The sequence below is a fragment of the Mesoplodon mirus genome (genome assembly GCF_964341445.2).
Source record: "Mesoplodon mirus genome assembly, chromosome: 19".
Classification (NCBI taxonomy): Eukaryota; Metazoa; Chordata; class Mammalia; order Artiodactyla; family Ziphiidae; genus Mesoplodon; species Mesoplodon mirus.
This window is the reverse complement of record NC_138995.1, coordinates 37,215,310-37,230,568: the sequence shown is the minus strand read 5'-3', so window position 1 is coordinate 37,230,568 and position 15,259 is coordinate 37,215,310. Positions and strand designations below refer to the sequence as shown.

General features: G+C 40.0%; 1 protein-coding gene across 1 annotated transcript in view; it reads right to left on the bottom strand.

The window, feature by feature from the left end:
• The window catches only part of SHCBP1 (SHC binding and spindle associated 1), a 38,042-nt gene extending 23,413 nt beyond the window's left edge, over nucleotides 1–14,629 (bottom strand). The window contains exons 1-7 of the mRNA XM_082607027.1: nucleotides 14,490–14,629; nucleotides 11,246–11,413; nucleotides 10,955–11,070; nucleotides 8,994–9,202; nucleotides 4,294–4,386; nucleotides 424–657; nucleotides 164–332 (exon numbers count right to left, since the gene is read on the bottom strand). Coding sequence (XP_082463153.1) covers nucleotides 164–332; nucleotides 424–657; nucleotides 4,294–4,386; nucleotides 8,994–9,202; nucleotides 10,955–11,070; nucleotides 11,246–11,413; nucleotides 14,490–14,598 — 1,098 coding nt within the window. The 5' untranslated portion in view covers nucleotides 14,599–14,629. The remainder of the gene's footprint in view (nucleotides 1–163; nucleotides 333–423; nucleotides 658–4,293; nucleotides 4,387–8,993; nucleotides 9,203–10,954; nucleotides 11,071–11,245; nucleotides 11,414–14,489) is intronic.
• Between the last annotated feature and the right edge of the window lie 630 nt (nucleotides 14,630–15,259).

Below are 15,259 nucleotides of genomic sequence, written 5' to 3'. Positions count from 1 at the left end.
TTGATAAGTGACTAATACTGCAGAAAGGCAGTGCTCTCACTGCTTTCCATTTCACAGACAACCAGCTCTGGGAAACTCCTAAAAACTTTTTGTAGAATTCAGGAAAGGCTGGGGTGAATCTGAAGGAAAAAAAGCCACCTGGAGCAAGAAACTCTCCTTTTACCTGAATTTCTATTTCTTCCTTACAAGGATCTGGACAAAGCTTATCCCTGAGCAGGGACTGCAGCAGACCAGTCATTATGGTGGAGGAGACCACATGGGTGACCTTCTGGCCATTTAGACGGATGCCTTTTGCTTGTATATTAGAATTCTTCTGATAACCAAACACATATCTTAAAGAAACCAAACAGACCTGTCAGTTCTCAGTAAGACAGCTGGTTAGAAAAGATGTCAACTAGTTGGGAAGAACAAAGATACACATACCTCAACAAAGGATTCTCAATGAGTTTTAGCTTTTGTTTCAACTGTTCAATCTCTGAATACAATTTTAACCCTTCCACCATGGAGATGTTTTCCTGCTCAGAATCAGAGTTACAATTTGACAAACTGCTTCTCAGATTTAAAAATTTCCTGTAACTTTCCTCACACTGAGTCAACAGATTTTGATAGTCAGCAATAAGTCCTGAAGGAACTCGGTCTTCAAGAATGTCATAATGCCTGAAAGTTTAAAAGCAAATTGAAACCCACTGCCTTTCAGACACATTTTCCCATCATTAAGACACCGATTTAGTCCTCAAAGACCCCATAAGAAAAGTGTTTCATAGTATGTAACTCGGGAACATGTTAAGTCTTACTGAGTAGGTGAAAGCTATTGAAAGCTTTAAGGACCACTTCATTAAGGTCACTAACTTTTCTCTTTTGAGGAGTTGCTATTTTTTTTCCCCTTAGATCCAAGCATTTGTGTTTTTGAAACACTGAGAGTTCATGCTGCACAATTTGTAATCATTACTTAACAAGAAATTATTTTCTCATATATTAGATTCAAAATCTTAATAAGTGGGTGGCAGAGGGCAACCTGGAGGTAGGGGTGGTGAGGATAGTATCTCAAGTAGTTTCATAACAATGTTTAAGATTACCACATTTATAGGATCAAAAATTTTAAATGATTCAAATCATCTAGTCCTTCCCTATATTTATTTATTTATTTTTAATTTAGTTTAGTTTTTTTTTTAAATTTATTTGGCTGCATCAGGTCTTAGTTGAGGCACACGGGATCTTCATTGCGGTATGTGGGATCTTTCGTTGCAGTGCATGGGCCTTTTGTTGCGGTGCGCAGGCTTCTCTCTAGTTGTGGCGCAGGGGCTCTAGAGTGCACGGGCTCAGTAGTTGCAGCACATGGGCTCTCTAGTTGTGGCGCACGGGCTCCAGAGCGCGCGGGCTCAGTAGTTGTGGCACACGGGCTCTCCAGCTGTGGCGCATGGGCGTGGTAGTTGTGGCGCACTGGCTTCATTGTCCCACGGCATGTGGGATCTTAGTTCCCCGACCAGGGATTGAACCCACGTCCCCTGCATTGAAAGGCAGATTCTTAACCACTGGACTACCAGGGAAGTCCCCCTTCCCTGTATTTAAAGCACTATGGAGGGGACTTCCCTGGTGGTCCAGTGGCTAAGACTCCGCACTCCCAACGCAGGGGGCCCGGGTTTGATCCCTGGTCAGGGAACTAGACCCCACATGCCGCAACTAAGAGTTCGCATGCTGCAACTAAAGATCCCACGTGCCGCAACTAAGACCCAGTGCAGCCAAATAAATAAATAAAATATTAAATAAATAAATAAAGCACTACGGAGCAGAATTTGCTGAATATTCCCTCAGGAAGATTAGTAGAGTCTTTCAAAAACATAAGCCTTTGAGATGCTGAGAAAAAAATAAAGCTGTTATTACTAAACTAGAGAGTGATTAAAACAAAATAACCTTGTATTGGACAACTGTGTTGGCACTTAAAGTTTATTATTAATTTATAAACCTTCTCAAATATATAGACAGAACAAAAAGTACTTCTAGATATAATAATTTATGAATGTACAATCAAGTTAATGGATATGAAATTAATGGATTTGAAAGTAAACTGCAGTATTATTGTCATTACCTGTCGTTTTAAAATAATTGCTTTATTTCTCAGTTAAAAGCATACTGACTTAGGCCAGAGCTTCTTAACCTTGGCTGCTTATTAGAATCACTGGGGAACTTTAAAAAATACAGATGATCAGGTCCCCATCCAGACCAATTACATTAGTCTCTAAAAGTAGAGGGGTATTTTTTTAAAGTTCCCTGGGGATTCTAATGTGCAGCCAATGTTGAGTACGATTGCCTTAGATAATGTCTTCTTAACTTCGTCACGCTCTAAATAAGATACAGGTACAAAAAAACAGAACCATATCCTAAACAAATTTACATCAAGTTACAGTGAACATTTAAATAGTATTTAAGATGAATAGAAAATATTTTTTCCACTTTTCAAGTAAATGAATTAGGTGAAGCTTGAAAAGCAAGGATTTTGTCTGCTTTGGTTAATCCATACTCATTTAAAGGTATTCTAGAAATCCACTTTGCAAACAAGAAATTGGGGACCCAACCACTGACTGCTTGATCAGATCTACTAAGTTACAAAGATTAAGACTCAAATTTTAAAATTAGTTTCTTAGCATTTCCAATATCCATGCCAATCAGCTTATTTCTTCTCATTATAGTGATACTTCAGTCTGAAAGTAATGAACCAACATCTGTGTCTCAGGCCCAAAAGCTCTGAAGCAGAGTGTTTTGAATTAGAAAGGAAAAATATTTACTTCACAGTGCAAACTCAAGACAATATGGTTTGATTCCCTTTAACTCTTGCCTGTGAATAGCTCTACACCTGTCTTAGCCTAGGGACCTTTTAAAGAGTCTGCCTATATTTGATAACATTCCAGTTTCCCCATCAAGTACCATAGTTTCTTCTCCATAACGGAAAACAATTCCTCGCTTATGCTTTCCCATCTGCCAGTGATGTATAAGATATGTATGTAAATCCTGTCTTGTTGTTCCAACATGTAAGACTGTCAAATCGGAATACAGTTATTTTCCAAGTAAAGATCAAATTTGCCAGATACATGATATTCATGCACCATTACATTTCCCTTCAATCAAAACCAATCATTGCTCTTTAAAAGCAAGTATATCAAAACTAGAAAATATGCAAGCTTATTGAAATTCTGGCATTTTACTGAATACATTATGAGAAAACAAGAAATGCATAATGGAAAAATTGGAAAGGCTAAATAGAAATCACAGCCAATTTATGAAAAGCTGAAATCAGACATACATAATTCTAAACCAGGTAGAACCAACCTTAGCCAGACTTCTCACGTATTTTTTACTTATGATTTACTGTTTAAATGAAGAGAAACTTACTAAATCAAATTGGTTATACAGAAATGTAAAGGGTTACTGCCTTATCTTATGTAACCAAATCATCTTTCACACAGGGAAAAAAATTACCTTCTACAATTTTTTTTTCTTTTTTTTTTTTGGCCTGCAAGGTCTAATTTTATTCTTATTGCAGCACTGCGTATTAAATTACCATGCACAAGTACCAAAAAGTTACCTGGTCTTATAGCACCATCTAGTGGAAGCCACAGTTAACAAAGTTAGTGCAGGACAACAATTTGGGTTGCATGGTTAATTTGGGGTATTTTTATAATGGAAGGGTTTTTCCCTACCAAAATATGATAAGTCAGTAGAATGTATTTAGGTATTTTGGAAATTTTTATTCACCATCAATATTAAATATTTAGTATTTTCATCTATTTATCAAATAAGATTTAAGGAAAAGAACTTGACAAAACATCCTGAGGTAAGTCTGTTTAGCCTACTATGTTTTACTGTAAGAACTTAAGAGTAAAGCCATGTATTTAAAAGTACTCCAAAAAAAAAAAGTCTTCTATAATTCAGTTAATTTCACTGTTCTTCAATTGTTTTTATTGAGTTTAGTAATGGGTTGTTTCTTTTTAACATATTAGCTCAATTAAGTTTTATTTAAATTTACAAGAGTGAGCTGTTAATTAACATGTTCTTGAATTCTCTGCTTTTAGATTCTAAAAACACTACAAGTAGGTTTATAAACACTAAAAGTAGGTTTCTCTGCACCTGTACAATTTTTATTTAATAACTTGTCAGTGGGTTATACTATTTGTATATGAGTCTGTTTCTATCTGTAGGCCCCTGGAGTATATATACAGTATATACAAAACACAGGTGAAATTAAATCACAAATAGCTATTTTTTCCAACATGTACAAGGCCACTAATAAATACTTACAATCTCAATCGAGGTTCAACACATCTAACAAAATAATCATACTCATCCTCTTCTTCTTCATCCCAACTCCTCCAAATGTTCTGATAGAAAAACCTGAAAAGGAAATTAGTATCACTCAAATTCAATCACTGGCTTAAAATGTTAGGGTTTTGGAGGGATAAGAGTAAATCAAAACAAGTCTATCAAGTATGGTAGAGAAGATTGAATATTTGCTAGATTTGATAGTCATGAGTCACACATGAACTTCTTTGGATTGGCTAAAGAAGTTTTCTACAAAATTGATTCTATTAGGACCTTCTTTTTATCAGAAGAACTATTTATTGACCATCTGTAACTTGGTGGAAAGTAGTGCCATTTGTTAAGGTAGAAAAGGCTGGGAGAGAAACAAGTTTAGGGTTGAAAATAAAGAGTTCTGTTTTCACCATGTTCAGGTTGAGATGCCTATTTGAACTCCAAATGGATGATGTCAAGAGTGCAGATAAATATACCAGACCAGAGCTCAAGGAAAAGGTCAGGGCTAGAAACATAAATCTGGAAGTTTCAGCATATTGATGGCATTAGAGCAATAGATGAGATCATCCGGGGACATAAAATAAAGCAGTAGTTCTCAATCCTGGCTGCCCATTAGAGTCCCCTGGGAAGCTTTTAAAAATTGATTTTCAACCCTATTCCAGACCAATAAACCAGAATCTCTTGGGTGGGGGATGGGGGAGGGAGGGTGCAGGATCCATATTTTTTTAAAGCTCCCCAAAGTGATTTAACAAATTTTTCATCATGGAAAATTTCAAACATATACAAGAGCAAACATGAAAACATGAATACCATGTATCCATCACCAGCTTCAACAATTATCAACTCACAGGCAATCTTATTTCACCTCTAATCCACCCACTTACTTCTCTGCTCTCCTACCCCCACCATCCTGACACTGGATCATTTTAAAGCAAATTTCTGACATATCATATCACTCATAAATTTTTAGTAGGTGCCTCTAAAATAAATCTTTATACAAAACAAGTTTTAATTCCTTAATAACCAAGTATCCAGTCGGTGTTCAGTTCTCCCTAATTATCTCTTTTGTTGTTGCTGTTGTTGTTTTACAGTTGGCTTGCTCATCAGGGTCCAAACAAGGGTCAGTCATTGACTTCAATTAAATCACTTTTACTCTATAGATTATCCATCCCTCTTTTTCACCTTGCAATTTATTTAATAGTTTCCCACACCCTGAATTTTACTGATTGCATCCCCATGGGGTCATTTAAGATGTCCTTCTGTTTCCTTTATTTCTAGTAAACTGATAGTAAGGACTAGAGACTTGATCGTCTTTAGGAAAGACTTTTTGGCAAGAATACTTCAAGGGTGGTATAATGTAGCTTCATCACGAAGCACATGATACCTGGTCATCTCTTTTGATGATGAGCTTAAGAATGATCAATGGATTCAGATCTTGTCAGCCTGATTTATCTGCCACAAAGTTCCCCATCAGGTTTTCACCAATGGCTGTAGCAGCCATTGGTGATCATTGCCTGAAACCTCTATTTTATTATGGGTTGCAAAATACTGATATTCTCATCTTATCATTCCTTCTTCATGTAGTAGTTGGAATACTCCTATAAAGAAAATTTCCAGGAGATTCTAATGTGCTTTCAAAGCTGATTAGAAAGAGAGAAGTGTAGATAGCCTAGGCCTGAGCCCTGGGTAACTTCAACATTCTAAAGTTTGAGCATGAGAGGAAAGAGCTGGCCAAGATTACTAAGAAAGCAAGCCCGTGACACACTATCATAAAGTGGTGTCCCAGAAACTGGGAAGAGAGTAGAGTATGTTAAGAAGATGGGAATGATCAAATAATTAGAATGTGACCAAGAGGTCAAGGTAAGATGAGATCAGAGGAGTGACGACTGGATACGAGAATATGAGTGACCTTAAGCACAATTTCAATGGTACTGTAGGAGTAGAAGCATTAGTGGAATGCCAGGAAGTACAGACGATATAACTCAAAAAGTTGAAAAGGAAGGAGCAGTGAAAATGAAGCCATCTCTTGATTCTTATAGATTAGACTGTCATTCTCTTCACCCTCTAGAGTCCATCTCTTAAAAACAAACAAACAAAAAATAATAATAAAACAAACCTGAGCATGCCTTTACTCAACCAAAAAACTCTGCTGGCTCCTTGCTGTCCTCAGAACAAAGCCCAAATTCCTGAGCTTGGTGATATTACATGGACTCACAGTCCCCCTCCAGAGCACCTCTCTTGCCTCAGAGACCCTGTGTGCAAACTACCAATTTCACAAGCTCTTTCAAAACTGCTGTGACATGCTGGTCAGGCTGCCTTCCACCTTTTCCACCTGGTAAGCTTATATTTACACTTCATGACCCAGCTCAAATATCCTCACCAGTTCAGTACGGGGCATTCACATTTCATTCACATCTGCACCTCCTCCAGTGTTTATTCTCTCAAGACAGAAAATTGGGAGTTAGCCTTGACTTCTCCCATATCCACTCTACCACCAAGTCTTAGCCATCCTACTTTCTCCATAAGCCTAATCTGTACTCTCCATATCTGCACCCTAGTCCACTCTATCTCTTAACTGATCTCTCTACCCCTTCCCGCTCCATTTACTTTCTACACAGCAGCCAGAACAAACCTTTTAAAACACAAAGCTGATCATATTCATCCTTGACTGAAAACCCTTCATGGGTTTCCCACTGCTCTTAAAGACAAAAATCGTTCATTGGCTGACAAATCCCTGCATCTTCTGACCCTTGACAACCTCTAAGCTAGCTTCCTAAGTCTCTTCCATTACTGTCTATGTTCTAACCACATTGGCCCTCTGGCTCCTTAAAGTCACTGAGTTCCTGAACCTGTTCCCTCCCCTAAACTGCCACAACCACTTTCACCTAGCCAACCCTTCAGACCCAAGTTCAAATATCATTTCCTCAGGAAATAACCATATTACAGCAACCTGACCTAGTCTTAGAACACTCTGTAATCCCTCACAGCACTCACTGCAGTTTCCAGTCGTACACATAACTTTATGTGATTATTTCATCAAGGTTCATCTCCCACCTTTAGACTGACATCTCCCTGGTGATGGTGATTGTTTCTGTTTTGTGCACCAGTCAAATCTCACCCTCAACTCAGGACCTGGCACTGAAATACTTACTGAATAAAATGAACAAATGAAAACCCTCATAATTTGACCTTTTCTGGACACTGACCAGAATCTGAGCCCTCACCTCAAAATAAAGAATAATTTAGCCAGGCTCGCCTTCAAATAATACTATTACTAATTCCAGATACTTGTCTTTCTATCAACTTCTATACCCATAAGAGATTAGCTCCCTGATTCCTAATTTCCTAAACTCGTCAATTATCCCTTTACCTTCATATGCCTCAACTGACAGATTTTTTAAGTGAGAGAAACATAAGAGAGTTATTTTGGTTCTAGACATAAGCCAGTTCTTTAGATTTATATTGTTTGGCCTAATATTGAATACCTACAGTCCTCGCATCATATGCAAGTCCAATGTCCTTGCATACAATTAGAAATTTTCTATGAAATGTCAGAAGCAGGGCCCAAAACACCCTGCTTCTTTGTAAAGTATCAAATTAAGCTCAGCAAAACCAGGTTAACTCACTAACGGTATAGAAACTGGAAGATACTTTTTGAACTACAGAACACCAAGCAACATTATTCACATGACCTTTATATTATCCAGTCTTCCAGTTCATGGAGGAATATAAGTCCATTTTTTTTTTTTTTTTTTTTTGCGGTACACGGGCCTCTCACTGTTGTGGCCTCTCCCGTTGCGGAGCACAGGCTCCGGACGCGCAGGCTCAGCGGCCATGGCTCACGGGCCTAGCTGCTCAGCGGCATGTGGGATCCTCCCGGACCGGGGCACGAACCCGTGTCCCCTGCATCAGCAGGCGGACTCTCAACCACTGTGCCACCAGGGAAGCCCCTAAGTCCATTTTTAAATAGCCAAATATAAGCCTTCCTTAGTAAATATACTTATAAAAAGAAGATTCAAAAGAACTATCTGTATTAGGAACTATCCGACAAAAAAGTTATCTGAAAAACAAAAAAGAGCATACCTATTAATGCAGGTATGGGCTTTCCTTCTCACTTAAGGGACAAGGCATGCACCTGTGCAAGTGGAAACCGACTAAGCCAAAAAAGGTTGAAAGGCATGCACATACCCCCTAAGGATCCTGGAAGTGGCCTGACAAAACACCTTCTTTGGCCAGACATATCCTTGAAAACACTGTATGTCAGTCTTATCAGTGCACAAGCGATGGTATACCACCTTCTTTACCTTCTTTCCTTTCCTCTTATGTTCAAGTACATCAACTATAGCCTTAGCATCCAGAACTTTTAAGACAGTTTCTAAATATATACAAACCAAATTTAAAAATTCCATATCTTTTGTTAACATTTGGGGACACTGAGAGAAGGCTATACAGGAATCCCTAGTACTACTTTTCTCAACTTTTCTGTAAGTCTGAAATTACCTCAAAATGAAAATTTTAAACATTGAAAACATTTTTTTAATTTTAAAAAGTTTCCACTATCTTTGAATATTTTAAAATATTGCAGTGACCAAGTTTACAGTTTGAGTTTTAAATCTACAGACCAGAATTACTGCATTTCATCCAAAGTTTTTGGCCACAAGGTTACTTTTATCAACCTCTTTTCCTACCTGATATGCTCAATTGCAAGTGCTGTCTGGTCAAACACTCCAGAATCATCAAATACCACCCACAACTCCTGCAGGGGCAACTGGTGTTCCTTCAAATCAAGGAGCTCTTTCATACACTCCAAAGTAAAAGTGCTGACTTGAGATTCACAGAGGTACGGGTCAGCAAGCCTCACCACTGCCTTCAAGGCTACAAAGTCCACATCTGTGACCTGAAATTTAAAATAATGTGACTTAACATAAGCAAATCAAAATTAAGATACATCTAAAACACTACTTACAGCCTGATTTTTTTAAACCATGAAATGGGAGTGGGGGAGCCTTCTTCCATAACATAAAGGATAAACAAGACAGGCCTGGCTTGTACCCACATGGAGCTGACATCGTAATTGAGAGGACAAATAAACAAACAAGATGGCAACAAGTAAGTGACAGAGAATAAGTAGCAGGGGTGGTGGTCTGGTTTTACTGGGAGGGTAGGGGAAGTCACTTCTGAACTGCGATAAAAAGGATGAAAAGGAAGCAGCTGTGTGAAGAGCAGGAAAGATGCAAAAGGCCCTGGGGCAGAGACAAGCTTGGCAGCTGGCAGAGAAGCAGTGTTTCTTGCTGGAACCGCAGGAAGGAAATGAGGTACGGGCAGCAGGAGGTGAGGTGAGAGAGAGGCAAGAAGATCAGGACAGGAAGGGCATTGGAAGGAGCTTGGCTTTTACATGTTATCTAGCACAATGAGAAGCCATAAAGCCAACACGGGCCTTTGGTGAATGCAATGCATTAGAGGTTTGTAAGCAGAGGAATGGCGCATTTCTCTTTTAAAACAAGACACAGACCTACTAGAGAATGGACTTGAGGACATGGGGAGGGGGAAGGGTAAGCTGTGACAAAGTAAGAGAGCGGCATGGACATATATACACTACCAAACGTAAAATAGATAGCTAGTGGGAAGCAGCCACATAGCACAGGGAGATCAGCTCGGTGCTCTGTGACCACCTAGAGGGGTGGGATAGGGAGGGTGGGAGGGAGGGAGACGCAAGAGGGAAGAGACATGGGAACATACGTATATGTATAACTGATTCACTTTGTTATAAAGCAGAAACTAGCACACCATTGTAAAGCAGGTACACTCCAATAAAGATGAAAAAAAAAAAACAATGACTTTGACTGCTTTTAGAGAATTGAGGTGTTTTGGGGGAAGGGAGCTACTATCATAATCAAATTAATAGGCCTGAACTGCAACCAAAGACATTAGCATAACCCAAAATTTAAAAATCCACGAGGAACAGCTGCTTGCAAACCATTGCCTCATATATAGTCACTGCAGCATGTGATGTCATTTTTTAAAGGGGCTGCAGCCACAACTTGTATTCATTCACACTCCCTGGTTTACCATTTTAGTTTAACTGGGGTGGAGGTTTGTGGTCTGGTTAACACACACTAAGAAAAATTCACAGCTGTAATTAGAGTGCAAATTTAATGTAAAAGGCCCAGTCAGTTGAAAAATAAGATTGTTTTTACTTTCTGCAATGGAACATCAAGAGGTTAACCACATACCTACAAACTTGTCAGGCAAAAAATAGGCTAGTTTTAAAATGCCCGCTTGGTTTGAGCTACTTTAATGGGCTACAACTAAGAAGGTAAAAAATCAATTCAAACCCCACTGACTTTATAATTAGGCCTCTTTGTTTTTTAAACGGTCTCAAATACCTCCCTCACTTCATAGGTTTCTAATCCATTTCCCCTTTTTAAAGGACACTGAAGCTTAAACCACCTCTATTCCCTGGTAGCTCCTCCTCAGTTGCCTTTAAAATTTGTGGAACACTTCATACACCGTGGCAGTTAGATGTGAAAAACATGCTATTTTCAATCAGCTCATAAACCTTAATAAAAAATAAGCACTGTGCTACAACAGTCTGAGGGAAAGTGTTTTTAGCTAGAGATAAATGTCTTAACAACAGAATTAAATTTACCTCAACCAGCACCTTGAACACATTAGTGTGCCAGACTGCCCGCCATCCAGATGGTTCAAGGACCTTCTCTAAGAACTCAGCTGTGAATTCTTTTACCTCAGAGGCCTTACAGTCAGCTACAAACAAATTAAACGCAATAAGAATTGGGGCTGCATAAAGGGGAGAGAAGTTAATAAATCTACTCAAATCTACTTTCTCAGAACCAACAAACAGCAGTCTGAGGAACTGAGACCATCTACTGAATACATACAAATTAAAAGACAAAAGAAGCAAAAAAGAGGACCTACTCACCTAAAATGTAATCTTGATAAGCTCTGAATCGTTCATAGAACAAAAGGTGACTTGTCTGGAACATTTCTGGGAAATGAGTTTTTCCTTCTGGCACAAAACTTTGTAAACTAGTACCTGGTTTATCCTGATTGCTACAATCACTGCATGAATCTTCATCTTCAAACAAAACTAAGAGAACAAAAATAGGTAGGCTCAACTATCCCAGACACTTCCAGTGCTTATAAACTGCTTCTATTTTCATATACTTGCTTAGAAATTCCAAACAAATAAAAACAAGGATTTGGGTATAATGCTTTACTTACCTCTATCATTGTCAGAAAAACAACAGTTTTCTAAATTTAAAAAATCTCAAAATCCAAGTTCTACTTCAAAACAATAAGGACTTAAAATACTTCATGGGTTAGGTTTTTGTTGCTCTGCTGTGAAGAAGAGGGTTGTTTTTAATTAAGTGGGAATCACCCAAGTTCTCCTTCAGAGAACATGGCTATGATTATTACTAGAGCTAGCAAGTTATAATGGTCACATAGCTTACAGTCATTTTTTTCCAAAACAATTCCATAAAGCTGCATTAAATAGGGAGCTGATTTCCTATACCCCATCTCAAACAAATTGAAACCTCCCTCTAATTTCTACAATATCAGCTTGTCAATGCCCCCTCAATAAACAGGGATGAGAGATTCTTAATAATGCATAAGGTTTACTTCACCAAAGTTTCTAGGTTCCTCCTGACTAATTTCAATGCCTGTGTCTAAGGAAAGGATTAGAAAATGCTAATCGCATTAGGTTTGGGCTGTATGTAATCATGTTTCACAAGGCGTGATTGGGCCAGTGACATATCTAATTCTGTGCAATACGATGTTTTTAATAGACAAAACGACTACTAAATAAATGCTGAGGGTAGCATTTAGACTGGCAAAGTTCTTTCCTGTGGTTTCAGGAAGGGTATCTGAGACAACTACTAGCAGCAGTCTTTCTCTTCCCTTACCTCTTATATTCCTCCTTCCTTTTCTCCCTCCTTCCACTTCTCTGCCCCTGTTCAGGCCACCAGAATTATGTGACCCCACAGACTGTAATAGGGAAGAACAAATCTGACTCTATATTGGATCTGTTTCTTGTACTTTACCCTTTGTATCCTATTGCTTTTGATACAAGAATGTTGCCTATAGCCTGAAATACACAGGATAGCCCCTTCTCAAAGCTCTGACCTTTAAAGGTATAACACTTTTCCACTCATATAGAGATAAAAAGTTGCTAAACAGAGAATAACATTTGTCTTGTAGGTTTACAGGAATATCCTGACCTGACCTACCTGGACAGATGCAAGAACAAAGGATTCTGACACCAAGAAGTTTGCAACAACCAGCCACAACCTCTCCCCTTTTAGTATAAAGGAAGCCTGAATTCTAACTTTGGCAAGATGGTTCTTTGGGACTCTATTCCACCAACTTCTCAGTCAGCTGGCTTTCCAAATAGAGTCTCTATTCCTTGCCCCAACAACTCGTCTCTCAATTTATTGTCCTGTCTTGCAGCAAGCAGTACAAGTTTGGACATGGCAACAAGATGACCAAGGTGTACTGAAGGGCTTCCTGCTTACAGATTATCAATGCACCTGAGCCTCAGAGGACATCAATACCTCACCTGCTGTGTAACAATCTCTCTGTACCTAAAGGAAGATGAAAACAGTATGCCAACTTCAATTAAATTAAGAGAATAAACTATATGTTAATCACTTACAACAGTACCCACCACATAACATAGATATAAATGTTTGTTAAAGAAATAATACCGTCATCTCACACACATTAGGTGACTATTATCCAAAAAACAACAAGAAAAACTATCAAGAAAACAAGTGTTGGGCTTCCCTGGTAGCGCAGTGGTTGAGGGTCCGCCTGCCGATGCAGGAGACGCGGGTTCGTGCCCCGGTCCGGGAAGATCCCACATGCCGCGGAGCGGCTGGGGCCGTGAGCCATGGTCGCTGAGCCTGCGCGTCCAGAGCCTGTGCTCCGCAACGGATGAGGCCACAATAGTGAGAGGCCCACGTACCGCAAAAAAACAAAAAACAAAAAAAAACAAAAACAAAAAAAAAACGGAAGGAAATTACGACAAGTGTTGGATGAACATTATGCTGCGTGAAATAAGCCAGTCACAGAAAGACAAATACTGTGCAATTCCACTGATATGAGGTACTTAAGAGTAGTCAAAATCATATCATAAAGACAAAGTATAATGGTGGTTGCCAGGAGCTGGGGGGAGGGGTGATTGGGGGTTTATTATTCAATAGATATAGAGTTTCAGTTTACAAGATGAAAAGAACCGTGGTAACAGAGGGTGGTGATGGCTACACAACAATGTGAATGTGTTTAATACCACTGAACTGTACACTTAAAAATGGTTAAGATGGTAAATTTTGTTATGTGTGTCTTACAATTAAAAAGAATATACCTTACTTCAGCACAATTCTTTAGATCCAATTTGAAAGTATTTCTTTTCACACATTATTTCACTTCATCTTCACCACTCCGTAGCACCACTACCTGTTTTCCAGTTGGGCAAACTGAAGCCAAGTGACTGTTGCCAGTTCACAAGAGTGGCTGGTAGAGGAGTTAAGTCACACCTATGTTCTCTCACTTCTCCAGGACTCTTTCCACTACACAATACAACTGAAAATGTTAAAGTAAAACCACCTTAAAATATCAGGGGGAAAAAACGGAGTCTCCATGAAGAGGTAGAAAGGACTGAGAATTAGACCTGGGGTCTACTTTTAGACTCCGTCCCAAATTGGCTCCCCTACCTTTGGGCATGTCACCTGCCCTCAATGCTCAGTGCAGGCCTAGATGCAGCCAACTAGGCCAAGCGTTCAAGTTTCTTCTCTTTCAGGAAAGGGAAGTGTGGTACGAGATCTCCTTTGAGATGCAAATTTTTAAAATGCGCCCACTCTGGACTCACAAACGCGTGCACAAAGCCCGGGGGGCCCACCCAGACAGCAAAAGTAGGAATTCCCGGCCCGGCCCAGTTCCCTCCAGTCTCGAGGAAGCTGAGGCCAGATTGGGCGGGGGGAGTTGCCCTGGGTACCTCCTGACTTCGACGTCGGGGCATCGCCCAGCCACTGCCGCCACCCAGGCCAGCAAGGTCCGGAAGGCCTGCGCCCCAGGCGCCCTCGGAGAGTCCCGACGTCCCCCGCGCTGCCGACACGGTCTGTCGCAGGCGGCGGCTCCTCCGGCCCGTCACAACGGGTGCTCACCTTTCCCGAGGGGCGACGGCTCCTCTTCCGCAGCCCAGCCGGTGCGCTCGTGGTCCCGCGCCATTGCCTCCGACCCCAACCCACCACCAGCCAGCAACCCGTCAGCCATTTCAAATTTCCGCGGGCGGCCGCCCGGCCCAGTAACGCGATGAAGCAGCCGCTTCTGATTGGATAGTGGGCCGAGGCTCTTCGACCAATTAAAGGAAAGTTTGCGTGGCCGCCGTTTCCACACGAGCCCCGCCCCTTCAGCCTCCACCCACCCCGGTGGTAGTGCCTGGGCGCCATCTACTGGCCGGAAGGACTGATCTTCTCGTCCCAGCTCTTGCTCTTTTTGTTTACTGGGACGAACTTAGACAAAGTTGAATTTTAGGACATAATTTGGGATGAGTTCCGAAAAACTAACAAGCCATACCTGGAAGTGAGGTAGAGCGGAAAAGACACTGGCTTGAGAGTCAAAAAACATAGTATTTAGACTTGTTTCTTCCATTACCGCTGGTATTACCTTGGGCAAGTCACTTCACCTCTTAGAAGAGCATCTTCAGTTCTAATAGTATATTGGCTTAGATGGCTCCAAACTTTTCATCACTAAAAATCAGTTACTCTCTCGCTTTTTCTTTCTCTCCCCCTCTTTCATTCACTACATACACACAGAGGATATTTTCAAAGAATGTCAAATAATATTTAGAATGTAAAAGTATGTTTTACCTACATTTACTAATCAACAACTATAACCTCCAATGATAATAGCTAACATTTGTTGAGTACTGTGT